Source organism: Lichenostomus cassidix, chromosome 9, assembly GCF_008360975.1.
Source record: "Lichenostomus cassidix isolate B80296 chromosome 9, HeHo_3.0, whole genome shotgun sequence".
Classification (NCBI taxonomy): Eukaryota; Metazoa; Chordata; class Aves; order Passeriformes; family Meliphagidae; genus Lichenostomus; species Lichenostomus cassidix.
In genome coordinates, this window is record NC_139490.1 from 5,392,141 (window position 1) to 5,419,791 (window position 27,651).

The 27,651-nt window shown below is 38.3% G+C and overlaps 1 protein-coding gene across 5 annotated transcripts in view; it reads left to right on the forward strand.

Moving 5' to 3' along the window:
- Positions 1-27,651, forward strand: part of NAALADL2 (N-acetylated alpha-linked acidic dipeptidase like 2) — a 394,159-nt gene that overhangs the window by 159,295 nt on the left and 207,213 nt on the right. For 4 of the 5 annotated variants that reach the window (XM_085069057.1, XM_085069058.1, XM_085069060.1 and 1 more), the window contains one exon: positions 20,327-20,828. In XM_085069057.1, the coding sequence (XP_084925183.1) occupies positions 20,335-20,828 (494 nt within the window). In that variant the 5' untranslated portion in view covers positions 20,327-20,334. Of the gene's footprint in view, positions 1-18,909; positions 19,040-20,326; positions 20,829-27,651 lie in introns of those variants that run through there. The other variant, XM_085069059.1, reaches the window with a different exon arrangement.

Consider the following 27,651-nt stretch of genomic DNA (forward strand, 5'->3'; position numbering starts at 1 on the left):
GTGGCACTTTGTTAAGATAATGTGACCTTTAGAATCATCTTTTAGCCTTTTATTCTTTCTCTGGTACCGTGAATCTCTACTTTTAATTCTTAATGCTTTTCGATGAAGTAGAAATAACACAAAATTCAGTTATTCATGTTCTTTCCTTTCAGCTATATTAGATGACTTTTTCATAAATGGCATAGGTGCCATTTTGTCCGTGAAAAACTTCTGTTTGCTGACTGTAAAATGTACATCTGTTCTAAAATGTAAGTTTGGTAAGCATTTACATATTTTATAAAGGAAAGAAACTGATACAAGGATGGGTATCAGCTGCTTTGCAATGGCTTCTGTGGGGAAAGAAATGGACAAAAAATGCCCTGTGAGCTTTGCTTCTGTTTGTTGCAGAAAGAGAATATCACAATGCTGGAGCAATTATTACTAAAAGGGAGAATATGAGACCAGGTTAGATAATAACAATTTGATTTGAATATTAGCAAAAAACACTACCTGCTAGTGCTTTTTTGTATTAAGTTCTCAACATGTTTTTTTGAGGAGATTCCCCAGCTTCAAAATTTTCTTTCTCAATTTGATGGTCCTTATTAAACACTTGTAGAATCAGAGGTTCAGTTTGGTCTCTTTCCCATCTCTCTTGGAGCTGCTCCATGAAATGTGAGTCATGCAATACCCTCTGGGTCAAGGAAAAAGGTTTCTCTGCTTCCATCAATATGTTCCACTTGTAGAAATGAAGTTTGGTGATTTTTTTGTTGTTTGTTTTGGGGTTTTTTTAACCACCAAAAGATTTAGCTGAAAGCTTTTTATGCTACAATGCTGGTTTCCAGCAGTTGTCCTTTTTCCTTTCATGTCAGGAGGTCTGTGGTCATAGAAAAAGATGTTGCTACTGACAATAGGAGCTGAAAGTCTGCTTGAATATTTTTAAACCTCACTATTGTGATATGAGGAGTAGAAATACAGTAGCAAAACACAGCTCAGTAGCTTCATGTGCATATTTTCTTTCTTTAAGTGAAATTGAAGAAATGTTGATGTTTCCCCAGAGACAAAAACATTTTTAGAATAGAAGCAGCCTGTTCAAAAAAACATGTTAATATAGCAACGTTACAGCAATTTGTTCTAATTGTACAGAAGACATAAGTTTTAAATAGTTAAAAGTATGTGTAAGGATACACTTAAATACCATTTTGACTTATCCTTGAATCCCCATATCAAATCTCAGCACTGGTGCTGTACTTGGGTAACAGAATAAAAATCTGTGCTGATATAACAAATGTAACATACATTAATATTTCTGAGACAAAGAAGGAAATACTGTTTTGTTTGTGCTTCAAATTTGGAAGTTGGGTTCTGTGCTTAACAGCAGCCATTTGAGACTTATGTTGCTTGGCATAAAAAAAAAAAACCCAACCTGTTAAAGACAATATTTAACAAGAATTCTGAGAGAAAGGAATTTAGTTTGTAAACCTTGTTCAGTTATAAAATGGTGAAAAGGTTATAAAAAAAGTCCGTATTATGAGGATTACTTTTGATATGGTTTTTGAAAATGATATATTTCTATTTCTGGAATTAGAAACCTTGAAAACCCCTCCCCCCAAAAAAGAGAAAAAAAAAGAAAGAAGGGTCATCATATAATGGAATAAAACCCAATTTTCCCTAACATTTTGATATGACTATTGCTAAAAAAACCCAACTTGATGCTGCTGATGTTTCCTACTAAGGATGTGTTACAGGATCTTGAAAAGTGCTGCAGAAGAAATAAGCACAAACAGTGAGAGCATCTTCCCATAAACTTTTTAATAGTATTTTAAGCAGATACTAGACAGATTGTAGATGTGTCAGGTTTATTAAACCTAATACTTCAGCTCAGGGAACCCATTTGGCACTTCAAGTGAATCTCCCAGATGGAACAATATCATTAAAAATTAATTGTATAACCACTGGACCTGCCTTTAAAGACTTTTGAACTGCTGAGGCTTTCTAATCAGATATTGTTGCTCCAGTTCACCAGTGAAGCGAATCCAATGACTTCTCCAGCGTATGCCCTACTTCTGTTAATGAAAGTACAATTTATTCACTTCAACATATAGGTTGTAAAACTAATCTCCTGGTTGACACATTATTCTCTTCTGCGTGTTTAACTTCTCCTCGCTGAACCAAAAAGAGTATATAGTAAATCAGAAGGGACACATCAATCAGCTTGGCACCGTTTAAAAGCAAATTAGAGTTTGGGGTGGTGGTTGCTGGTTGGTGTTTGATGCCCAGCTTGGCTCTTTCCTGGCCTGCCCTGTCTGGGTGAGTTATATCAGGCATGTTGTTCTTTGTAGGGTCTTTAGCATTCAACAGAGCTTTAAAAACAAACAAACAAAAACAAACCCACTTTATTATTCTTTTTTAAGAAACTTATTTAGTATTTTCATCTTTTCTTCTTCTCCTGTCTGGGCTTTCTCATGGCTACTTAACCACTGTTCACTGACATAACATAATTTTTGGATGATAATGTTCATCAGAAAACTTAGCAGCACTTTTACTTGTACTAGACCTGCCACTGTTGGTGGTGGATAAAACAGGTCAGCTGGCTCTTGGTTTACTTTCTGCTCCTTTTTTGAGGCAAACTCACTCAATTTGGTGCTCAGCCCGGGGCAAGGGGACCTTGAAGCAGCCACTGAGCTGCTGCTGTTTGGGATGGTCATGTCCCACTAGATGCCTCCACCTACCATGTGCCTTTTAATTCATATAAACCTGGACATCTCCTTTAGATAAGGCTCTTTTACTTCAGGTTGGTTTGATTTTTTCTGGAGGGCAAGGCAAGTTCTCAGCCGGTTTCCCTTCTAGCAAGAGCTTCCCTCAGCCCATTCCTCACATGTCCAGCTGTAGCAGCTTTAAGGCTGTTTGGAATAATTTTAACAGTCAGAAGCGTAATATTTGCTGCTAAATATTTAAACCTGATAGTTCTTACTGCCACTTTTATTTTCTAATAAGGTGTTTGTTTCCGTGAAAGTAGTTCAGTGGTTGTGTGGTGTTCCAAGTAAACACCAGATAATAACTTCCATTTATTCTGTATATAGCTATAGAAAATGCAGGCACATATATAGTTGTGTGCACATAGACTTGTGTATACTTAATGAAGTGGATAATTTGTGTACAAAACGTCAGCCATTCCTAAAAAACCCCAAAAGCAACCACAAAACCCCAAGCAACAACAGCATAGGTGCAGCAGGACATGTGGAGGATTTTAATTAGACTCTGACTTCAGACTCTTTTTCCAAAACACTCTGGTGTAGGTAGTCTGAAAAGTAAGGTAAAGCTTCATTAAACAGCATTCAATTAAAAAAAATGTAATTGTCTTATGTGGTAAATGCACCATTACACTCTGAACTAGTATGTCATATTTATTAAAATTTGATTTGAACTTCCTTTTCAAGTGACAAACACAGCATAGAATTATGTGGTATTTGTATATTGTTTTCATTATGAGGTTTAATTTAATATATTTTCTGAGTTTATCTAGCATTTCAAGGTATACATCATAAACCTAGCTGGAATGATGCTGGGGGATTTTGATGTTTCTACATCCAGGTGACCTTTTGTGATGTTTCTGTTGTGTTTTGTTAACTTACACGGGAATAAATTGTGAGAATAAAAAAAATGAAATTGTGGGAAACAGCTGTAAATGCTTCACCTCTCTTCTTTTATGCCATTTACCTACTCCATAAAAATTAGGAGAAAATAAGTTTGTAACAAAGACAAGGTGACACTCCAGGAAGCTGTGCTGGTTTTCCTTTTGCTGTTCATTCTATGAGAGAAGTTGATCCCAATATGGAACTGACTGGATGTACAATTTGGAGAGAGCTTATCTTGTTTACAAAATTTAATGCTAAATAATATTTCATATGTTATTTTATAGTATCATAAAATTCAGAACCCAACTTCCTTAATCCATTTCCGTACTACAGTTTGCTGAGAAATGGAACTAATAAAAAAATACCACAATGAAATTTCACATTATGAGCTGCCTAAATCCTAAGCCTAGGTTTTTTTACTTCTAATTAGGCAGCCAATTATGGAATTGTAGTCAGGATAAAAATAACCCAAAAGATTCGACTAGTGATTGTTATGGTGTTTCTTTTATACATGCATATATATATATATATATATATGAATTACTACCTTACACTTTGTGACTCAAATGTTGTTACTCTTCAAGCCATTTGACCTTTCCTTAAGGACAGAATATACTGTTGTATGACAAAATTAAAATATTATGTATAAATTTGCATTATTTGGGGATAATTTCAGAAGCAATGATTCTACCCTACACCCAACCCTCCTTTTCTATGCCCATATCTTAATACCTAACTAGAAGAAACCCCTTAATGCCAGCAGGGGCTGGAATGTGCTGAGTCTCACAGTGACAGTTTGCTGCTTATTCCAATTCATTTTCATTTGCTTCCTTACGCTTTTATGCCTTAATTTATGCACATCATGGGAAGGGTGATGCATCTCTGATGGAATTTCACATTCCTTAGGTTAGGATGACTCAGCACCACTGACTTAGAATGCCAGTCAAACCTTGTGTACTTCAGTATTTATCTTGTCATCCTCAAGCTCTCTGTCGGCAGCAATTCCTTGTTTGGAACATGAAGTTGCCCTAACAGCATTCAGGAGAGAGTTTTTTCTCTCTTTCAGCCTTCATAGGTGTTAAGTAGACCAATACACAGTATTGGGGTTTTTTGGTTTTGTTTAGTTTTGGTTTTTTTCTTTAATGCTCTTTCATTGTCATTAAATTCCCTCCATTCCTGGGTTAACTCTGGTCTCTTGTCTGTGTTGAGCTGCTTCATTTCCATGGGATTCTGTTCTTCTGCAAACAGTAAAGAATTAAAAAGACCAGCATTTCTCCATTGCTTTCACACTTCACAAGAATCAGAGTTCTGTGTAGAAGCAGGAGCAGACATATGTATGTCTTTCTGACCTCTTTTACCTGCAAAACTAAAGAGAAGTTTTCTTTTTCAGTGTTGCCATTACTTTCTTTTTCACAAGGACAACTTGTACTTTATGATGCTAATTTTTATTTTTTCGATCTTAAATGCTGTGTTAGGAGTAAAACATGGTATAGAACTTGTTTATTACTCTTTCCAGCTGCAGAGTAGATGGGTGGAAAATCAGTGCCAATTCAACAAAAGCTATTGCACTGCAATTAAAAGATCAAACTGGACATTGTTAATTTCCTCTCTTTCTGTTTTTTCTGTTGGGTTTGTTTTATTTTTTTTTCCTTTTTTTTTTCCTTGGTTTTTTTTTTTTTTTTTTGGGGAAACATGTTCTAGGAGTTGTGTAATTAAATTATTACCTGCTGTATCACCATCTGCTTACATGATTTTGAAACGTTTCTAACCTCTGTGTGTGTGTTCACTTCATGACTTCAAGGAAGTTCCAGAAAAGCAGTGAACATACCCAGCAGATGGACTGAGGGACTCACATCCTCCAAGCAGTCAGTCTTGATTGTTCTGGGTATAATTAAGCATATTTTTTCTAAATCTAATTATTTAATTTCAAAACATGGCAAAGATGTTTATATTGTCAATAGTAAAATATTCCTTCTGGGATGAAGAGCTACTCCAGATCATTTCTGTGGGTAAACATTACTATTTCAATATTCTTGGTAAGGTTGTGTTTTGTTTTCTTGTTTTTTTCATTTAGCTCAATACTTGTATCATTATATTTGCAAAGATTTAACTCAGTCCTTGCACTCTGCAGTGTGCTGCAGGTAAATCTTAAAAATTAAGAACTAGGTCTGGATGCTCATAGTAAGCCTGCCAAAAAGTGGGATTTAGAGCTCAATGCTTAAAGCTTCAGGTATGTGTTCATTTTCAACCCTTAGTGGTATTTAATTCAAAACAGTTTGAATGTTCAGAGGCTTAGGGTTGGCACATGTTGTCCAGCAAAAAAGGATGTATAATTTCAATTTAGAGCAGAAATCTGCAGATGAGAAATCTGCATGGAAGAAGGACATGGAAGAAGAGCATTGTCCCCAGCCTCAGTAGGCTGAGTGTGTTTACAGGGTGATGGATATCTTTGGAACATCCAGTGGATCCAGGTGTGATGCTGAGTTAGGGTTTGGTGGGGTGTTGCTTCTCCTTGCTCACAAAGAGCAGAACTTCTGGCCAGCAAACTGGCTTTGATCTCATCTCAGTCCAGTACTGGCCTTTAAAATTTATTAAAACAGTGAAAGTAAGTAGGGAGATGCCCTGGTGATCATCAGCTTGGGAGTTTAAACAAAGAAGCAAACCAGAGAATAACCACAATTATTAGCTCACAATTCAAGGTGTGTTGTGTGATGGAAAGCTGCTGCTGACTCAGTTCTGCTGGATTCAGTGTATAATTTGGGGGAACTGACCAAAATTATTTCCTTCAATCCTGATGAGAGCTAAGGAGCCTCTGCAGCCCACAGGAGGAGCTCCTTGTGTCAGGATGAAGTGATGATCCTCTCAAACACTTGTAGACTGGGAATTCCATCCACTGTTGCATTCATTGATAATCTTAAGACTTGCAATTTGTGAGTCAGGTTTAAAGGGCTCATTAAATGAGGGTCTGTTCAGGTTTTATTCAGCTTTGTGAAGTCTGAGTTGTGATAGAGCTCTAAGTAGGTTTTGCTTACTATTGTGTTATGTAAGTTTTCCAATTTCTGGCTCATTTTGCAGTCATTTTGACCTTGGTAAACCAGATTCAAACTATCTTCAAAGGCATTTAAGTAGCTTTTTTCAGTGCTATATTCAAAAACTCTTAAGTTAATACCCTCTCTACATTTCGGTCCCTATATATTTATTTTTCTGGTTCTCATTAATTTAATTAGATTGCAGTCCTCCTTTGCTCTTCCCTGTGAGAGTGCTCTGCTGGATAAATCCCTTTTAACTTTGATGGCTCATGCTAGAGGTGCATGCTCATAGGTATCTACTGAAATAAAAGTACCCAGAGTAAAGTCTTCTCCTTTGCCCATAAACAAAATTCCCAATACGGTCAGTAAAATTACTAGTTTTTGATAATCTGCATCTCTAATGAGACAGACATCTCTTTACTTCAGTGGTAGCTACTTCAATGGTACATAAAAGTGCTTTAGAACAGTGCTGATTTTGTTTTTGAAATCACCCAGCAGCTTAACAACCAGCTTGGATATAAAATTCAGTTCTCCAGCTCTTTGTAGTAGTCTGCACTAGGTAGCAAAGTTTATGGGCATTTAGCCAACTGCCTTTTTATATGTTGCATCCACCTGTTTTGACATTGATCCATAAAAATAAACTCCATATGCAGCCCAAAAAGTGGTCTTTGTGGGTCCCAAGTTACAATGGCAATAATTAAAATTATTGCTTTCATGTCCCAGATGGTAGCTGTGGTAGATAATTGTATTCTCTGCAATTATTTTGGACTAAGTTTAGCAGAGGAAGGTAAAAATCAGTTTGGTTTTGTAACAGCACACAATATTTAATTGGTTTAACTAAAGGCTTGATTATTTCCAGGATCTAAAAGTAAGGGGAAAATGGAAATATTTGGATTATAGGTCCAAAATAGATTTATGGAGCATTTGCAGGTTACTTCCATCCAGGTGTGGTCACTTTGGGGTTACTGTCTTTATATTACATTACGTGTGGTTTTGAGTATGACCCTGCAACAGTGTTATTTGGGAATTTTGTGAAAAAAGTATGAAAATGGATAATGGAGCTCACTCCTTTTGCTCATATTCAGACCATGCCCTTTGTAATGTCTGGCAGAGCAGCCAAAACTTTTGGATTTTGGGTAAAGTGGAGTCAGAGCTTGATAGCTTTTAAAAGAGATTGAAAAATTGAGTTATTAACAAACATGATAGCCTGTGAGATGTTCTGCAATTGTAGTGGTTTTGCTTGTGTTATAACAAACGTGGTTGTTTCAGGCTGTATTTCTGTAGTATAAATATTTTGTGATAGAGCAGTGCTTTGTGACTTCCTGAGTTTTACATTTTTGTACCATTTGCCTAACATTTGGTCTCAAAACAGCTTTACTTTTAAGTGCTATTGAAGATCATTTATTTTTAATAATGCCCCTTTTCATAAATAAATTAGAAAAGCTATGAGACATGCTTAATATAGTTCACTGTGTTTCTAAATACTCTTTGACACATAAAGAAATTACAGGTATGTCCTTCTGAAATATGGGGAATTCTGTGTGTTTGCTGTTGGGGGAAAAAAAAAAGAGGAGCGTTCAGATTTTCAGTCTTGAATTTCTGTTAATGTCCAAACTGTTTTCTAATGTCGATTCTTGATTCATTTTAATTATAAATTTAGTCACTCTAAATTTTTCATGAGCTTGGGTGACTTTTCACTAGAGACTGATTTGCCTCTTTCCTTGCTGTAAATCATGAAAAATTGTACTATGAAGCTCAATGGAAGACATTTCCCTGTAAAAAAAGTAGTAGAGATGAAGGAAGTGCTGCTGCTTTTTTAATTTGCATGGCCTGATCCTCTTCCTCATGGGCATCTTCTGACTTCTCTCTTTTTTTTTCCTAAGCTTGAAATTAGGTCATGTATAAATAAAGCTGATTAAGTTGTTTTGTGAGGGAAATATTCCCACTAAAACCCGAAATTTAATAAAAAATGCACATTTTTAGTGAGGAAATGTTTATTTCTAAGAGAAATAATTAAGATGAGGCAGAGCATGTTCTGTTTTGAATGACATTTCTGGGGAAACCGAAAAATTAGTCTTTCATTTCTTGAAGTCGAAGAAAATACAGATCCTCATGGAGTTTAGGACCTGTATCCCTATTTCTATATTTATTTATTTTTTTAAATTTATATTTCAAAAGGGAGAAAAGGCAGGAGAGACCAGGGCCATACTGAGAGTCACTACAGTGATCCAGATAATTTCCCAGGGGCTGCAGAGAGACAGAAACAGCATATGAATGATGGCTAGTTATACATTTGTTTATTTTATGAAGTCTTCTTCCTTCAAGGAGACACCCAAGTATTGTAGGTAGAAAAAAAAGCAGGTAATTGGACTGTAGTTCATTTTTTGATCAAAAATATCCTTTTAATGTTGAAAATACTCCTAGAGTATTTTGCAGAATTTAATAGTTTGATTATATTTTTCAGAGTCACTAATAGCATGTTTCTTGAGAGTCCTTTTCAGAGTCAGTGATGGATAATGTTTTCATGAATATTGTCAGGTTATGTTCTTTGGAAATTAGCTTATTGATTCCCTTCAATTGGAGGGTGACTTTCTGAGAACACTGGTTTCTTAGGGGCTTCTGGCTCTGCATAGACAGTGAGAGCTGGTGACTGAGATTAAAATTAAGTTGGGAATAAAATCAATAAAAAGCTTTATAACTCCTAAATTTCCATGAAACTCTCAAACGTTTTTAAAAAGAGGTTGTCTGAAGTAGCCCTGGTTTCCATTTGTTTGTGTCACTGGGAAGATGAGGAAGATAAAGGCCAAGCTGGGAAGCAATTAAATGTATTAACTGCCAGATGAAGGAAAGGGGAAGGGAGGGAAGGGAGGGAAGGGAGGGAAGGGAGGGAAGGGAGGGAAGGGAGGGAAGGGAGGGAAGGGAGGGAGGGAGGGAGGGAACGAAGGAGGAGGGAAGGGAAGGGAAGGGAAGGGAAGGGAAGGGAAGGGAAGGGAAGGGAAGGGAAGGGAAGGGAAGGGAAGGGAAGGGAAGGGAAGGGAAGGGAGGAAGGAACCCAGATGGTTTTCCTGCTTCAGGCTGAAAGGTTCATATTACAGCACCTCTTCAAAAGGATAATTCTGCTTGGTCAAGAGCAGGTCCTGCTGTCTTGTTAGGTCTTGCCATAAATCCATCTGTACTCCACATCTAAGCCTGCAGAGCTCCTGCAGTGAGTCCTGGTGGGAATTGCTGTGTTTCCACTCTGCTCCAACCCAGCTGCAGTTACTGGAGGGTTTTTTGGAGATGCAGGATAGCAATAGCAAGGCATTGTGCCAGAAGTACTTGTGACCAAGGCTGGGCTGACACAGACCTTATTGGTGTGTTTATTCTGTGCTTTTTTACATAAAGGTGTCCCTGAGAAGGCTGTTTTGTCTGTGTTTTGGTGATGTGGAAATTGATTCAAAGGCTGCAACAAATACCAGACATGTAAAAGAAATGTTTCAGCTCTCAGTGATTCAGGAAACCTGCATCATTCCTGTGCTTCAAGGGTTACAAGTCAAGCAGTTTTTAGCAAGCTGCTAATCTGCTGTGCTTGCTCTATAGTTATAGTTGCTTGCTGTCCCAGGAGTTTCCAGCAAATGCTCATACAATCTGATTAACATGGTTCACATACAAAGGGCGCTGGCCTGGGGACTACCATGTCTCATTAATGGAAATGAATTTTTCATGCCATGGCTGCAATGTCTGTGCGTTAAGACTTTTCATTTCTTTTTTCCAATTCTGTCTCTTTTCTGTGTTGTATTTTTTTTTAAGCAAAAATATCTGTATGAATTTTAACGGCCGGTTGTATTACAGGTCTGAGAGTTTTTATTTTTGCATGCTGACGTTATTTTTACTAAGAAACAGATGTATTGGCAGCAGAGGCAAAAAGAGGAGTGCAATGGCATACATTTGTGTTCATATTGAACCCTTTAGCTCTGATTGAATGCTTGATGAGTTCAGCTTAAGGATGAGGTGACTTGATCTATTCTTGGCAGCAGTCCTGCTTTGTGTGGGAGGTTGGAACAGGTGACCCTGTGAGGTCCCTGCCAGCCAACATTTTCATGATTCTGTGAATTGTCAACTTCTCAGGGTAACTTTTCAGAATTAATTCCAGTGTCGTAATTTATGTATCATCCCATCTTTTTAAGAGGCTGTAATGTGTTCTACCATGACATGAATATGGACATGTTCTGATTTATAGCTGAAAGCAGGGACAGAAGGTTTAGTCTTCTTCCAGCACTTGGAGTATTTTGGATTAATGTTGCTTTGTAAAGAAAATTGGAGAGGAAGCAGTAGTACATATAAGCCAATATGCAAAGGATGCTCAGTGACTGGTCATCCACAGCTGCTGTCGTGTGGCATTTGTTATTTAATGTTTTTTGGTGTCACCAGATTGTCGTTTTCTGATTACTCTGTTGAAAGTTCCCAGACATCCCTGGCTGTCTTGTTCAGGGTGTGTACCTGAACATGGTATCCAGCATCTTACAGCATCACCAGCCCACGTTTAGCTGATGGTGTAGAGCTGAATTAGCAGAAACCATCAGCCCTTCTGTTCATGGACTATTCCCACTTTAGATGGGAATTGCTGCAATACCTCTAAGCATCAGTTATATGGTTTATAGCCTCCTTTAACTCGGTGTACTAAGCTATATGTTTCTTGAAAATATCCTCTTTGTTCTTGTCATAATGCACACTTTGCTTATCTTCAGCTCCTAATGTCTCTAAATCAAAAAGTTCTACAGCATAAACAATGCAGGCTGTAATAGCTATGCACAACCCTGGCCAAGGCGAAAAGAAGGTTTATGAAAAGTTTTTCCTTTACAGTAGCTGATCTGTTTATTTTTGATTACAAGGTGTATCATGTTCTTCTGTAAGGCTCCTCTGATAGTGGTCAAGAAGTGTTATGGGTGCTTTTTAAGAAATTATTCCTTAAGAAATGTGTATAGACTAACAATATTAATAAGTTCAGTCTCCTGGGAGCCTGTGATAAATTCTGCATAGATGAAAGTTTGACTGTCAACTTGTAGATGTCAAAAGTGAGTAGATCAGGCAGAGGTAGACAACTGAGAACTGAGGAAATCTTTAGGATAATGGACTTCTCCAGTTTATTTCTTGCAATTCCCTCAACTTCATACACCTTAGCAAGGCTGAGAGACTTCCCTAAATTATGATTGTGAGAGCATCAAAGAGAGGCTGAAGATAAAACCATAGGCTGAGCAGCTGTGCCTCTTTTCCCAAGGATGTGGTCACACTTGGGGAGGACTTGGCTGAAAACAGCATCAGATCTGGCTGCTTTTGTGACTTAGTTTCTGAAGGGCTTAAATAAAAGTGTAAAATTCTTCTGGAGAGCTCCTGGAAGCACATATATCACTGGTATGTGAAGCTTTATATGTAGATGTACATCATCACAGATCTTAAACCTGTGGCAGAACTGCCAGCAGATAGGTGGGCAGAGCAAACAGCAGAAAGAAGGGGTGCTTCCTTTAACTTTTATCCTCAGGAGTCCACTGAGGATTCCTTTGTTGACCTGAACTAACACATTGTGGAGTTTCTTTTGAAGAGAAATCATAAACTCATTTCAGCGTGTAGACATTGGCGGATTCAGGATGCTGAATGTCACACCATGTTGACTATGTGTGAAAAAACATGTTCTGATGAATTCACAGGAATTGTACACCATGCAAAATTACACCTCCAGGCAGACTGAATGACCAAACTCTGACATTTCTCAAATTTGACAGCTTATTTCAGTGGAGATTTAGAGAAAAAAAAAGGTCAAAGGACACCAAACATATTACTGCTCCATTCCGCCTCTAGCTATAGCAACACTAAATCTTCTAATATTACATCTTGGGGCAAATGAAGGGTTTCTCATTTAGGCCCTAGAAATAGAGGAGTAAACAAGTCTTAAGAAGAACAGCTGAGGGAGGTGATGTTGTTTAGAGAAAAGGAGGCTCAGGGGAGACCTTATGTTCTCTACAACTCCCTGAAAGGAGGTTTAGCCAGGTGGGGTCAGTAAGGGGTGGTGAGACAAGAATTGGCTTCAAGCTGCACCACAGAAGGTTTGGATAAGATACAAGGAAAAATTCCTTCCCTGAAAGGGCTGTCAAGCCCAGGGCAGTGGTGGAGTCACCAGCCTGGAGTTATTTAAAAGATGTGTGGCTGTGGCACTTGGGGCCATGGTGTGGAGGTGGCCTTGGCAGTGCTGGGTTAATAGTTGGACTCAGTGACCTCAGAGGTGTTTCCAGTCCAAGCAATGCTGTGATTGTCATTGCACAGATCACATACAGGGTTGTTACAGCCTGATGGCTCCAGCAAATGTCCCCTTGCCTTGCCAGGAGCAGGCTCAGGGCTGAGAATGTGTGAACAGCTCGATTGCCTCCTGACAGGAGTGGGTGAGCCTCGCAGGTGTGCAGGGGACAGGAATGTGCTTTCACAAACATGGGCTCATCCTGGGATGCAGCACCAGTTGCCATGGCAACATCACTCTGTGTACTTGAGCTTTAACATTTGAGAGTTCACCCAGAAAATAAATTTGGCGTGATTATGAAGTACACTTGCTTGTTTTGTGAATTCTTTGGATACAGATCGTTGAAAAGAGCAGAAAATTATGTTACTGCCTTACTGTTTTCTGCCATAAACCATGCACAGAATCATTAAAGCTGTCATCTATCAAAATATAGTAAAATTCCAATAAAGCTAAATTGTAAATGTTGCCATCTTCAGCTCCATAATATATTATTTTTAAGGGCTCTTCTGTCATTGTTGAACTTGATAAAACTCAGTGAAACCCCACTGAGCAAGAAATGAGGAAAAAAGAAATCTAGAAAATGTTCTCTTGAAGTAAGGATTTAATTTTTTTATAAGTACTGACCTATTTTTCTGCAGCAAGTTAGAATAGCACAGGATGGTGACAGCAGAAACATCTTTGTGTGTGCATATCAGTATTCTGAATGTATCATTTAAAGTCTGGTTTTGTCCAAAAAGTTACTCTTGACATGAGACATTAGGGCTTCGTGTTTCCTGTGTATCTCTGATTCCCATGTGAAATATTGCTAATAGGAAGATTTATCTTCTTAAACCAGCTGAGTTTGAGAAATTTATCCTAAACTTTGCAAACTGGAAGAGATTGCCCAGAAAGGGTTTGGAGTCTCTCTCACTGGAGGTTCCCCAGAAGCATCTGGATGCAGTCCTGTGCTGTGTGTTCAGGGATGACTTTTTTGGTGTTGGTTGGATGGTTGGGTGTGGTGTTGGTTAGTTCTTTGGGTTTTTTTGGTTTTTTTCTTTTCTGGTATGTGTTTTTTGTTCTTTCCAAGGTACAGGTTGAAATCTCATAGTATTTTGCAAAGTTGGTTTGCATCTTTTGAAGTATAGCAGACTCGCACTAGCACTCTTTGTTACAGTGTTGTGGCTTGCAAAGTTAAAATGATTTAATTTTTTTATATTAATTTAAATAGGATTGACTGTAATTAAAGAGAAAAAAGAGCTTGAAAAATATCAAAGTGAAATGTGCCCAAGCCAAAGACTGGCAATGTAAAAATTTCCGAAGCAGAAATGAGTCATATAAAATTAACTTTCTTAAGAACTGCTATGGCCTGTTAGTACAGCTATTGCTGTCAGCATTTTCAAGTTAAACACCATTTACAATGACTTTATTTCACATCAAATTCAACTATAAGCTTAAATGCAAATGCCCCAATAAGAGTTTTCATCCTGGTTAAGCTTTGTATTTTATTTCTTTCAGAGGCAATTATAATGTCTGGGGGAATGTAGTGCAAAATATATTATTGATGAAACCTTGGAGTTGGAAAAACATATCTGTGCAGGCAAACTGGATATTAGGTTAGCATAGAGGCAGTCAGTGTGAAGAGAAATGGGGAAAAGAGAAAGACTGATATTTTGGAAGAATATTAAAATTTGGGTGGGATGGGCAGGAGCTTGGGCAGAGTTTTGGGAAGGTAAATGATGGAGAGGTGGTTGGGGCAGGAGGGTTTGGGTGGTGGGGCTGGGGCTTGGTGCACATGAACAGAAAGGTGGGTGATGGAAAGAATTTCTTCCCATCACACCCACTTGAAGAACAGTGTGTAAATGCACAACACATCCTGACTAGCCCTGGAAGTCCTGATTCTCCATCTGCTTCTTTGCATTGGGAAACACAGCAGTCCTATCCGGTGTCCTTCCCAAGGAGAACAGCAGGATCTGACTGTTGATTCCAGTGGAAAAATGAGTGATTAATTAATGAGCTAAGAAACTGGAGAGTGTGTGTGTGTGTGTGTGTGTGTGTGTGTGTGTGTAGCTTCTCTCTCCTTGTTTGGCATCGTTGCCCTGATGTTTGCAAATGAGCAAAAAGAGTGAACAGTGAGAAAACTGAGCTGTACCCACCCTAATGGGAGGGAAAAGCTGTCCTGGAAGCAAAGCACAGGCAGCAGCACAGCACATCCCACAAGAAATGCACAGACTCCCTAACAGAGCCATTTATACTGATCTCATTACACTGCAGTTTTAATAAACCTCCTAGGTAGACTCTGCATGTATCACAGATGCTGTTAGCTCCTATAAGGTCAGTAAATATTTCTGAGTTTTGTTTCAGGCAAATAGGTATTTGCAAACTAAGCATGTCTGAGGATGAGGAAGATCTGTGGTGATAATCTATGCCCAGTATGTTAGAGACCAGCTAAGGCTGCCTTACTGTTACATGACAGTTGTCTGCTGGGGAAAAAGGACCTTCCTGCAGACTTTCTCCAAGCCCCAGGAATTCAGAGGCTCTGAAAAGGCAGCAGGGAAATACATCCCTGTACCTCTGCCCATCTGGATGGCGCAGAGTGCTATAGCTCAGGAGGCTGCTGTATTTGATTATAGGCAAATTAACTATTGTTCCAGCTGGACATCATCTTGCACAAGTCTTATCAATCAGAATACACCACAGACCCTGTTCTTGTCATGTGCTTGTGCTTTGTGTTCATATTAATGATATCCTAGTCCACATGGCTGTTGTGATATCATAAAATCTAAGAGAGATTTTGAAGAAGTTAAATACTCTCTGTCATTTATCTGTGCTAAAAAGGAGTTACTAATGAAGAGAGAGCTCAGACTCAATTTAGTTTTGTTTCACAGACCTTCTTTCTCCAGTCTGATCTCTCTGTTCTGTCTTCTGCTACAGCACTGCTCAGTCTCTCAGGTTGCATTTATCTTCAGCGAAATGTGAACAACTGGTGAGTTTTGTCATTTGTTTTTATCTGGTGGCTGTGTGGAGTGACAAGGTACTTAATTGTCCTGCTTTAACTGAACTGCTTGCCAAGCCAGTCTCCCAAACGTGAGGGGAGGGAGAAATCATTACTGCACAAAATTAAAGCAGCGATGATGGAAATATCACATTATTGTTTTTGAATTACAGGGTAGTGTAACATTACTGTTGACAGGGGCATCATAATCTCTTCTGCAAACAAGTTTTGTCAGGGATTTATAACTCTGAAGAAATTTGTCTAGGCCTGAAACTTGGCATCATCTCATTTAGCAAAGTACTAATTTGTTGTCATACATTCTTTAAAGCCTTGCAAGTGAAGTGGGTGTTGAGTTCCATGACAAGCACAGGTATTGGCCCTTCAAACAGGTGACATTCCATCTGCTTTGGGGGCTTTGCTGGGCAGGAAATGGTTACAAGGACTTGAAGGAAAAGCACTCTGAATAGAAGATACTGAGAAGAAAATAAAAATGAAAGATGCCTTCCAAATGAGATGAACCAACAGCCCTGGATTGCTGGGGTTTTGACCATCCAAAGAGGACACAATGCTTTTAGTGCAATTCCTGGGTGAAGTTTGCCTTTTCAGCCCTGAGCAGTAAGTAGCCTGAGCAGGACTGGCTGTGGGCAGCCCATTAACACTTGCCACAATCCCTGCTGTGCACGAGCCTAATAATTGTCTCAGCTATTTATGAGCTGCATTTAACAACTGCAGCACCAGCCACCAAGAATTTACAGTAGGGTAGTCATATTGCTTTTTCCTTGTTGGTTCCATAAAATGTTCATGTAAACTGACCTTTCTGTTGTGGAACTGGTGGGGATGGCTGCAGTACAGATGAAGAACCATACTCTATAGTTTTCAAAAACTTCATTGATAAGGGATTGAAGCAGGGAAAGTTGTCCAAAAAAGAATTTTCTGGTGGTTCCCTAAGAAGATGTTCCTATCAGGCAGGATGTAAATGTGTTATTTTTAAGGTCAAAGCACAGGCAGAGTTCTGAAATGGGCTCGTTAAGGCAATAACGATCTGATGAAGCTGACTCTCCTGATTTCTTGTGTACAGTTAATTGAAAGGATATTTAGCTTTGGTTTGATACCTCTCTATAAACATTCTTCCCACAAATCAGTGGAAGTATAGAAATGTACATCAGCTTTATTGGTCATCAGCTTGGCTCTGTCCAGTATTGCAGAGTTTATGATCCCCTTTGCTGTCCCTATAGAGTGGCTTTAAAGCTCACTTGGTGCATATTCAGACCTCTGGCATTTTGCAGTTGCTCTTTTATCTTCATAATAAAACATGTATTTAACAACAATTAAATGTTGAAACAGCTTGCTGGCAGATGGGGTGAATTTTCTATCTCCTGAAGTTTTCAAAAATGTCTTTCAAAAATATGTTCATTTTATGGTCTGTGTTACAGAGAAGACTGAACTAGAGTATTGCAGTGCTTTTTCTTGTCTTGAATTTTTTTCTCTATTTCTGTTGTCTTTTTTTTTTTTTTAATTATTCACATAATTGTGAGCACATAGTGTTTTCTTTCTCCTTCCAATTCCCAGCCAAAACTACATTTAATACATAATCTTGAAGTCATGCCTACTTCTTTAACCAGCTAAATACCAAATACTAAATAGAACAGGTAATACAGGTTGCCTGGCACAAATGATCTCTGCCCTGAGAACCAGGAGAACCCTCTCTAAAATTCCTTTAGGAATGGTTAAATGCACTGCAGGCTCTGATCTCAGATACTTCAGGGTAAGTTGTGCTGTGTCCTTAGACTCAAATAATGAGCTTAGAAATACTAGTGGAAAAAGTAAACAACTGCAGCTACTCTTTTATTCTTTGCATTCTTTAACTGAAGGACATGCGTTGCTAATAAGATCCCATACTCCAAAGACTGGCCTCAAATATAAAACTGAATTGAATATTGATTTTTTAATTTTAGTTCATTTAGCTGCTTGCTTGTTTGTTGGTTGGTTTTTGGTTTTTTTCCTGAAGTGAGGTAACTGGTTTTGGTGCTTTGAATGAAAATTGAATTGCTGAGAAGCTAAGCTGTGGAATGGGGTTGCTACTCATCAGCCTTAATAACCATTTCAAGAAATTTTATATGAATTTTTATTATTCATTTATATGTAGATCGAAATAACCTTTATTAATACACTCCATTGAACAATAAAACACATTTTTTTAATGTTATAAATACAGGGAAAACTTAACTACCACAGATAGGCAATGGTCAACATTTATAAGCTCAGCAAGATTAATATTTGCCATGAAACTGCATGTGAAAAACTGCCTTAATTCTGGTTTATGGCTAGTACTGTAGTAATCTGCCAAGGGTTTACTTATTTGGCTAAAACAATTCATTAAATGACTTCAGAAATTCTAGAGCCAAATTATGTGTTTATGAAATGCAGTGATGTTTTGCTTTGCTTTAAAGGACAAAAGAGCAGTCTTTAATTTCTAATAAAAAGCAATATGAAGTAGAATAGGAAAGATGAGGTTGTCGGGCAGTTGATATTACCTAGCAATGATCTCTGTCACTGATGGTTTGCAGATTAATCCTTCCACTAACAAAAGAGGAGACAGAGTGAAAGGGCAGATAAATAGCTTGAAAATGAGTTATCTCAATTTTCCAAAGAATATTAATACATGGCTTGATGTCCAGTTGGGGCTTGGCAGGAAGCTCAGCGCACCAGGCATCAGTTTTGGGGCTGACATTATTAAATATCCTCCTTATCAACCTGGATGGAGAGGCAGAGTGCTCCCCTGAGAGATCCAGGGTGATGCAATCTGTGGGGATTGTGATGCTGCAGTTCAGAGGATCCTTCACCAACCTGAAAGCTGGGCTGACAAAGTCCACAAAGGTCAACCACAACACCCTGTCAGCTCTTCGACTGTGCAGCCATTTGTTGACTCTGCCGGAATTTAAAGACTAAATTTGCAATCATTTTTAAAAAATAAATAATGCAGGCTTTCACACTAATTTAAGAGGCTTTAGTTCAGCTCACTCTTAACCCTGTTGCTCCCACAGCATATGGAACAGTTTGGGCTGCAGGTGGAGAATTGATTTGCACAGAGTCTGGAATGGTGACTTGGAATGCTGTGGGCTCTCCTGGCTGTTCCCAGGCTGCCTGACAGTTATAGGTGAGGGATATTTATATGGCCGTAGGGGGAAAATGGGATCTGTAAATTGGTATTGTATAGAGGCAGATAGCCTTTCAGGGGACAATAGGCTGTTTCATTATATTGGAGCTTGCAAGAGGTTTAGTCTCTTCAGAGAGCTTCAAAAAGCTGAATTCCACTTTGCCATTACAGTGGGTTCCTCTATTATGTGCTAATGTTATTTGGTGGTGAGTCTTGGAGAGTGAAAATGCCTTAAAACATAAAAACAGGGTGATAATATAGTGTTGTATGTGTCAGTCTAGTGTTCATCATTATGAGAGGTTTCATATCTTTATCTTCATTTTATTCTGATTGGGAAGTGATTCTGATGTTTGAAAAGCCCTGAATTAGAGATGCTTATGTGTTGGAATGGCTATTGTCAAAGTGTGGGGGAAAAGGCACCCTGTTGCTGCAGTCTGTCAAAAGTGATTTGTTGAAAATTGACTTTGAGTGTTTGTACTGGAGGTCAGAGTTCCCTTTAGAGGGCTTCTGCCTCCACAGAAATATCTGGAAGTGCCACAGTTATGCCTTGCTATTAAAAGAATGATTTTGTTACAAATACTTACCTGGCAGTGCTTTTGATTCATTAAAATGGGAAAAATAAGTGGAGCAAAACAGCTGGGACAATTTCTGAGTAAATTCATCAGTCATTCAGGAGCTATGCATTTAAAATACCTATAAATAATAGAATGCTCCATCTAAATGGAAGCCTTTTATTGATATGTAAGTACAGTGTCACCCTGAAATTTCTTTTTTAATTTATCATTTCCTTGTGTTTAGAATCAGATCAGGCAATTCATATTATTTCCAGCTTTTCAACTTTATTTTAGCAGCATTATTTTGTGTGGTGTGTGAAATGAAATTGTTGCACACAGTTGTTAAGCTTTAAAATTACTTTCAGGTAACAAATAATTGTTTTGGAAACTCTGAGCCTTCACTCAATTTTTTAATATTATCTCGAGGACTGACAAAGTAATTGGATAATTTCTGTGGTTTGCCATTGGCACTTTCAAGTTCCCTTTATTCATGTTCTCACAATATATTCCCATGAATATCTTCTTTCTCCTCTGCTGATGTTCGTGGGACTGCTGATCCTGCAAAAGAAGACAGGACAATGGAAATGGGGAGAGAGAAATACTGAAAACCTAGTTTTTGGTTATTATTGTCTGTTTAGCTCTCAGGTTTACAAAGAATAAACAGATTGTGTATGTGTGCATATGGAAACAAAGCATTTAGGTTGTGTTGTATTAATTTTACTTTGTTGAATAGATCAGAAGATGTCCTATCACAAAGTGAACGCTGACCAGAGAGCACAGGGTCACTCTCCCTACCTTGACAACGATGAGCTCCAAGCCACGGCGCTGGACCTGGAATGGGACATGGAAAAGGAGCTGGAGGAGCCTGGCTTTGACCATTTCCGCTTGGATGGTTCAGCCCAACATCACCTGGGGAACTCCCAGAGCCCTGACCTCGACCTGGAGCCCATCCAGCCTTCCTCTTCTCCCAAGGGAAGGTTCCAGAGGCTGCAGGAAGACCCTGACTACATCTCCCACTACACGCGGCAGGCGCCAAAGGGCAGCCGCTGCGGCTTCTTTCGGATACTGAAAGCGTTTTGCACTGCTTTGATTTTATTTATTTTTGGGATTGTGATAGGATATTATGCACGCAAGAAATGCCCTTCGCCCCCAACATCTCCAGAACCAAATAATTCTCATATCTACCATGAAATTCTCAAGGAAATCAAGGCTGAGAATATTCAACGGATTTACAGGTATGTGCCTCGGCAGGTGTTTTGTCCAAATGCTCTAAGGTGCTGTTGTTAAGGCTTTATGTGATTTATTATTATTATTATTATTATTATTATTATTATTATTTATTTTTAATGTCGAATCTTTTTACAAACATTGACTTTTTCTCATGTTCAGTTTTATCATGATACTTGGCAAGCATTCATAAGCATATACAAAATTAATTTTTAATAATGCAAATTTGTGCTAATCATAATAGGTTTTGCTTTAATAATGTTCTATTGCTAAGTATATTATTATCTTTAATGTACATTAATTGAAAAACACAGATAATTCAAATTGAGTTGAAATACAGGCAACAGAACAGCTGTCTGTTCTAGTTCCATCTGACTGCCAAATAACACTATTGAAAAGGAAGGTTGATATGGTGTTTTGTAATATTTGGTACTTTAAGAAATCCCCATCTAATTTATGGCACAAAAGTGAACCCTGGCTGGTGTTTTTTGTTTATAAGGGAAATTAAAGCTTTAGTCTCCATGGGTTTAGGATGGAAAAATTAACCTTTGCACTCTGAAAGATAGTGATTTATTTATTTTTTTTATTCTTTATTACCTGTTTAAAGAATATAAATTGTTGTGAAATACCTACTGAGTGGGTTTGATTTTATTTTTTGCTTCAATGTGGAATCCTTTCACTGCTTTGGCAGTCTGTGTACCATGTTTGTATCAGAGGACAATCACTTTTCTGTAGCAGTGAGTGTGGAAGAAAATAGGTTTTCCTGCTAGATTTTGAAAGTTGTTTCTATATGGGGAGGGGAGATGAGCTTATTTTTGGCTTCTGGAATGCAAAGTTTCATTTTCATATTAGAGGCAATGTATTGCAGATTTTTTGATCAGTATTAGTTGAGAAGCAGCAGAACTTCCATACCTGAAGTTAGAAAAGATTTTTGTCATGGTCGTCCAGAGGTGTTCTTGAGGAGGTCAGAAATACATCAAAAGTATTTCTGTTAGAAATACTAATATTGTTAGTATATTAGTATATTAGTTAGAACACACCACAGGGGTGTTCTAACAATATTTGTCTTTTATTATATTTGCTAAGCCAAGTCTTAAATCCTGTAGTGGCTAATACCATGTTTTGAGCCAACACTGTTATTAAATTCAAGAGAAAAAAGTAAATATGAAGGGTTTCATGTCAGTTGTCATGTGCTGAACTGATTCTACTTCATACAAATCTAATTATTTTCATAATGGGAAAGGGTACAGGTGATGAAAAATGTTGATTTTTACGGTAAAAAAATAACTTCTTTGTCTTTTCAGTGAGTAAATTGAACAGAATTCTGTCATTAGGCTTCATTACAAGCAAAGTGTTGGAGCAAGCTAAGCCCCAAGAGTTGGTATTGCACAAATGACAGCAAATGGCTGACATGGCTGTCAGACTCAGGGTAATACTTCAGTACTTTGTGTTTGGGGACTGGGAATCACTTGTCCTTTTATATTTCAAAGGGTGGTTAAAAACATCCCTTTTCAAACCCTTCATCACTTGTCAAACAATTTCAGCTTTCTATTAGGATATTAATTAGAATTTGGGTTTTAGGTAAAGTGACTTATAGGAATACTTTGGAACTTTAAAAGTTTTGGTAGTTGCCATTCTTGAACATAATTTCTTAGTATTTCTTTTTCTATTTAATAGCATGATTTCAACAAATGTAGTCAAACATTAATTCAGCTACCTATCAGTTCCGTATATAAATATATAACCAATGCTTTTAGAATACTGCATTACCCACTAGATCTTTCTTAAGGCAACATTTTGGTCTGAGACAGCTTTTATCCCACGTTGTGTTCAGCTGGTTTCCCTCGACATCTGTTTGGCAGGAGTCAGAGCCACTGCAATGAAACCTGGATGAGTGTAGCCCTACAAATACTGAACACACAACATATGTTGCTTGGGTGAAAAAAAAGAAAAAAAAAGCCCAAACATGAAAAAAATCAATATATGTTATTGGAAAACTTCCCTCAATAAAATACTTTCAGTTTCTAGGAATTAGTGGCAGCTGCTTAGTTTGCAATTTCTAAATGTTACTTAGCATGACATTAATTTAATTTTTGTTGTTTACTCCTTCGAGCAGGCTCAGATGGTATGGGAGTTTGCTAAGAGTCCTGTAAAGGCATTAGGAGAAAAAAACCCTGTTTATGAGACACAGAGGTGCCAATCATATTGGTGGAGCAGACATCACCTCAGTGTGCTTGGAGGTCTGGAGTGGGAACTTTCCATTGGGGTGGAATCTGCCTGTGGTTAGGTGAAGCTTTGAGGATTGGGACCTTTTGGAGCAATTTCATTGCTCCAAAACCAAATAAAAATGAAAGAATCTTTGTTTATTTGGGAAATGTGGGGCTATCATAATTTTTTAGGAAGTTGTAGTTTTGGGGTTGACTTCTGTAAATTAAATGGATAAACAAAGATTCATGTTGAATAGTAAGAATAAAAGAAACAAGCAGTCATATTGATGTCAATAATAACTCTGGCTACACATTATTTGTCAGATTAGCTAATCCCTCTAACATTTTTAAAATCCTTGTAGCCTTGTTCTGCTTTACTCAATAATTATTTCCCAAAGTTGTACATCTTGGTTGCTGTCAGTTCCACAGTTTTTGGACACATCATCCATGATTAAAACTGGGATGGGGGCACAGAAGAGTCTTTGCTTTGCTCTTCAGCCAGTCCACAGAGCAGCTCCTGCATTTCAACTCTGCCTTTCATCCTGTGTATTCTCACTCAAAAGCTTCCTTTGCTATCACTTTTCCCCCCTCAAGCAATAGGGAGGTTTAAATCCCCTCGTAATACATCCAGTTGTAACTAACTGTCCTTTAGAGGCAGATCTGTTCCTTATCCCAGCTGGTAATATCACCTGCAGAATCTCCCAAATCCATCTCTGGCAGGAATTGATTTGTCACTGGTGCCTGCTGCCATCCATAACTTAGTTTTAATTCTTCAAAGGGCTTAGGGAGAGCAGGCAGCAGCTGCTCTCCTGTGTGTCATGGCTGAGGAACAAAAGTGCCAGTGCAGTGAGAAAAGGACTTGGTTTTTCTCAAAGTGAAGTGAGAAGCTTCCATATCCAAGTGTTTCTTGTTCCCTGATCAATTGTAATCACTGCTGTTAAAACCTTGGGGCTTCAAACCTTTTTCTCAGGTAAAGCCTGTGAAAGACATACTTGATGAGCAAAGAGAACCTCGAACTTCTTGGAAAATTTGAGTTCTGGAGATTTGGACTGAATGAGATTCACAGGCTGCTGCTTGGTGAGATTGTTTTTATCCCAGGAATGAGAAATGACATCAGGAGCAGAGCTCCTCAGGAAGGGTGTGAGGAAAGCAGTGTTCTGGTGACTGCTTCCCTGGCTGAGCACCCAGTTAGTGCCTATCCCTGTTAACAGCTACTGTTAATTAATCAATTAATAGTACACCTGACCTCTCCAGGGCTGCTGGCAGCCTGAAGTGCTGCTTGCTTCTCTCAAGATCAGTTGTTCATCTTTGTGTCCATTGGACACAAATTCTGGTTTTTGTCTCGCCAGCAGCTAAAAACAGCATTGCAACAAGCAATTCTCTGTGGGAACTCGTCCTATTCCCTCCTGGATATCAGTCCCAGGTATTTCTGGTGTTGCCATCAAAAATGCAAGTACTAAATCTAGTTAAATTAAATTAAATCTCAGTCTGAAGCCAGGCCTGCAGCATCTTTGGAAATGGATGTTGGTGTATTCTGGGTAAGCAGGAGCTAATCGAGCTCTCTAGATCTGTTCCATTCCCTCACTGCAGAATCACTTGGGATTCTCTTCATTCACATGGTAATTCTGGATGTGTATTTATAAGTACAAAGCCTCTTTTGAAAGGAGATAAGAGTGGTATCAAACAAGGGAAAGTTCCCACTTGTCCTCCTGCCACATCCCCACCGAAGAATGGCTCTGGGAACATGGGGAGCTGTCTTTTGTGCAAGAAAGATGCCCTGTGTGACCCCAGTGCTATCTGTGGAACAGAGACTTGATAAATTTAGGCTTCAGATACCCACTTATGTCAAATGTGATTCTTTTTTAAACAAAAAAATAGGTTATATCTGTACTTCAGAGGTGTTAATAGAAAGGCTGTTTTATAGTTTTCTTTGGTTTAATTTTTTTTTTATTTGCTAAACATAGCTCTTTCATTTGCTTTTTCTTTAGATGAAGAAAGGATGCATTATATCAATATAATGCTTGAGAAGGAGGTGTAAGTTTGATCCTGTTAGGGTCAGTTACAGCATATGCTTATAATATTCCTTTCCTTTGTTGAAGAAATGTCTTAGGTTATGGTTTACTTTACCATTGAAAGGACATGTTTCAAGTACACCATATGGTTCACTAAGAACAATTTTTCTTTTCAGTTGATTATTTTCTTAACCGTAACCATAAAAACATACTGATTTTTAGATGTTTGATTTGGGAAATAATTTACAGTAAAATCAGGGGTTTTTTATTGTAACTGTGTCATTTGTAAATTAAGTACATAGCATTGCCTTAAAATAATATTTCTAAGCAATACATGTTTGATTTCCTATGCAGTAAGTGTGATATGTTAATGAATTAGAATCAATAAGCTATATTATGCCACATCAGCATAATAAGTAATAAGTCCCTTGATAAATTTACTATCTGTCACAGCCCAGATGAATGGCTTTGGTATTGCTGCTGCACAGTGCCTCATGTTTTCCATGAAAAAGTGACACCAGTTTTTGATAGGCTATAAAGCATAAATTAATTTCGCTCCGATCACTGTTTTCGGGATTGTATAATCTTACTTATTTTAAAATTAAAGATTACCTTGCTGGAATTACCTCACACTCCTCCTAACAGAAGTGTGGTTAGGGTTTAAAGGGAGAACCAATTTCCATTAGCTGTCTGCCTCTTTACCATCACTGCTGAAAGTGTGGGGCAATTTAGTCCCAATTAGAACAGCAATTCTGAGTGGTGACAAGTGCTACTTTCCCTAATAGATGATGAAATGAGCTGTGCCAGCGTGGATGAGGGAGTAATTTGCTTTTTAAAGGTCTGGCATTCCCCATTCCTGCCTGTTTGGGGTAACAGAGGGATTGAGGAGAGCCTGATGATGCCTTGAATCTTCTGTCAGTTGGGCTGCCCCAGGACATCCTGCTCTGCCCTTTGCCTGTTGGTGTCAGGTGCTGTTTGGAAAGCTCAGATTTTCAAGGGATCATTTCTATTTCAGCATGACAAACTGGAATAGGTGGTGAAACATTTGTGGATTTTAAAAATCCATGCATTTTAAGAAACTTTTGCTGAGTGATAGGCTCTGTGCTTGACTTTACCTGAAAAACAGAAATACTTGACTGGACATTTCTGAGCAACTCTGACATTTATGCTGGCTAAAAGGCAGTATTTAGAGGCTAAGGAGTTATTTACCTTGCCATCTATCATTTTTATAGATTTAACCAAACCACATTTTTCTCAGCAGAAAGGATCTGAAGTAAAAAAGCCCACACAGCCTGCTGAGATGACAGCCAGTTTTCATTGTAGGCCAGTGGCTTCCAGTTGGGAAATCCCACAAGATGCAGACATGGGACAAAGTTATCCTTCCCTGTCCAGTCCTTGCAGCTCAGTATGAGGACAATCAGCAGTTTTGGCTGGTGGTCCCAGGGATGTGCTTATAACCATAGTGAGGAGCAAACCTTGCAGAGCAAACTCCCTCAATTTAATTAGTGGCACTCAGTCCATGAACTGTCTCATTGCCTGAGTTTCTCCTGCCTTGGCTCTGAACTTCCCAGCTTCACAGTGTGCTCAGAGAGTGGAATTTTCCTCAGAGGAGACACTGCAAAGAGTCCTTAAAATTTCTGAAGCCCCAAACACTGTCAGATTCCTGTTCAGGATGCATCTCTCATCAGCAAGGTGTAAAACTGAAGTCCATGGATGCTCCTGAGATCCAACCTTTCCCTGGAATCTGCAGTTCCATGGTAGGCACTGCAACAATAAGCAATTATTTTCCTGCCTGTACACATAAATTTACAAAGTCCTGAGGGGAAGGAGTTTTCTCAGCCCTTTTTGGTGGTACTTTGACATGCAGTTCCCTACCATCAGCACCTATGACAGCTGTTTGCTGATAAGTCAGACTGTTGCTGAATTTAACTGGTTGCAATTTGTTGTACTGGATTAAGTTACTGTTCAGGCAGCATTTGTAACTGAAAGTTGCTGGGGAATGTTGCTCAGGGTCGATCAGGGATAATGAAATTGATATTGTCGGAATAATAATCAATTTTAACGGTGGTATTCTGCAATAGTCTTCTGTTAAGGGGCTTCTATTCTCAGTTCAATTCTCTTTGAAAGCTGCTGAGTTTCTGGAATGAAACAAATATGGATTGCATTGAAAAGCTGGGGCTTTCCCTGGAAATATTGGAACTTGTGCAGTGCAAGATTTTCAAAATTAAAGAAGTTGGCATTTTTGAATTTCTAGAGTGCTGTTTGTGTACAAGAAGTTAAATGCCTCCTGCTCTGTGTCACTGTATGTCTGATTTCTTTCAGTCTCAGTAATGGGTAGTCTTTAAACACACATTTTCAAATCTGTCCTTCATACAAGCTGGTGTTTCCTTTGGACACATGGAATTGCAACAAATTTACATATGTTCCTGTCCAAGTTAAAATACTGACTCATACTCTGCTTGGTTTATGAGTATTTCTTCAAGGCTGAAAAGGTTGTGATTTTCTAGTGAGATGGAATTTTCTCTATCCGTTCTTTTTATTTTTCCTTTTAGTGAAACATGAAAATGGAGAAGTGAATTGAAATGTCACTATCAAAACAGAGTGTTCAAATG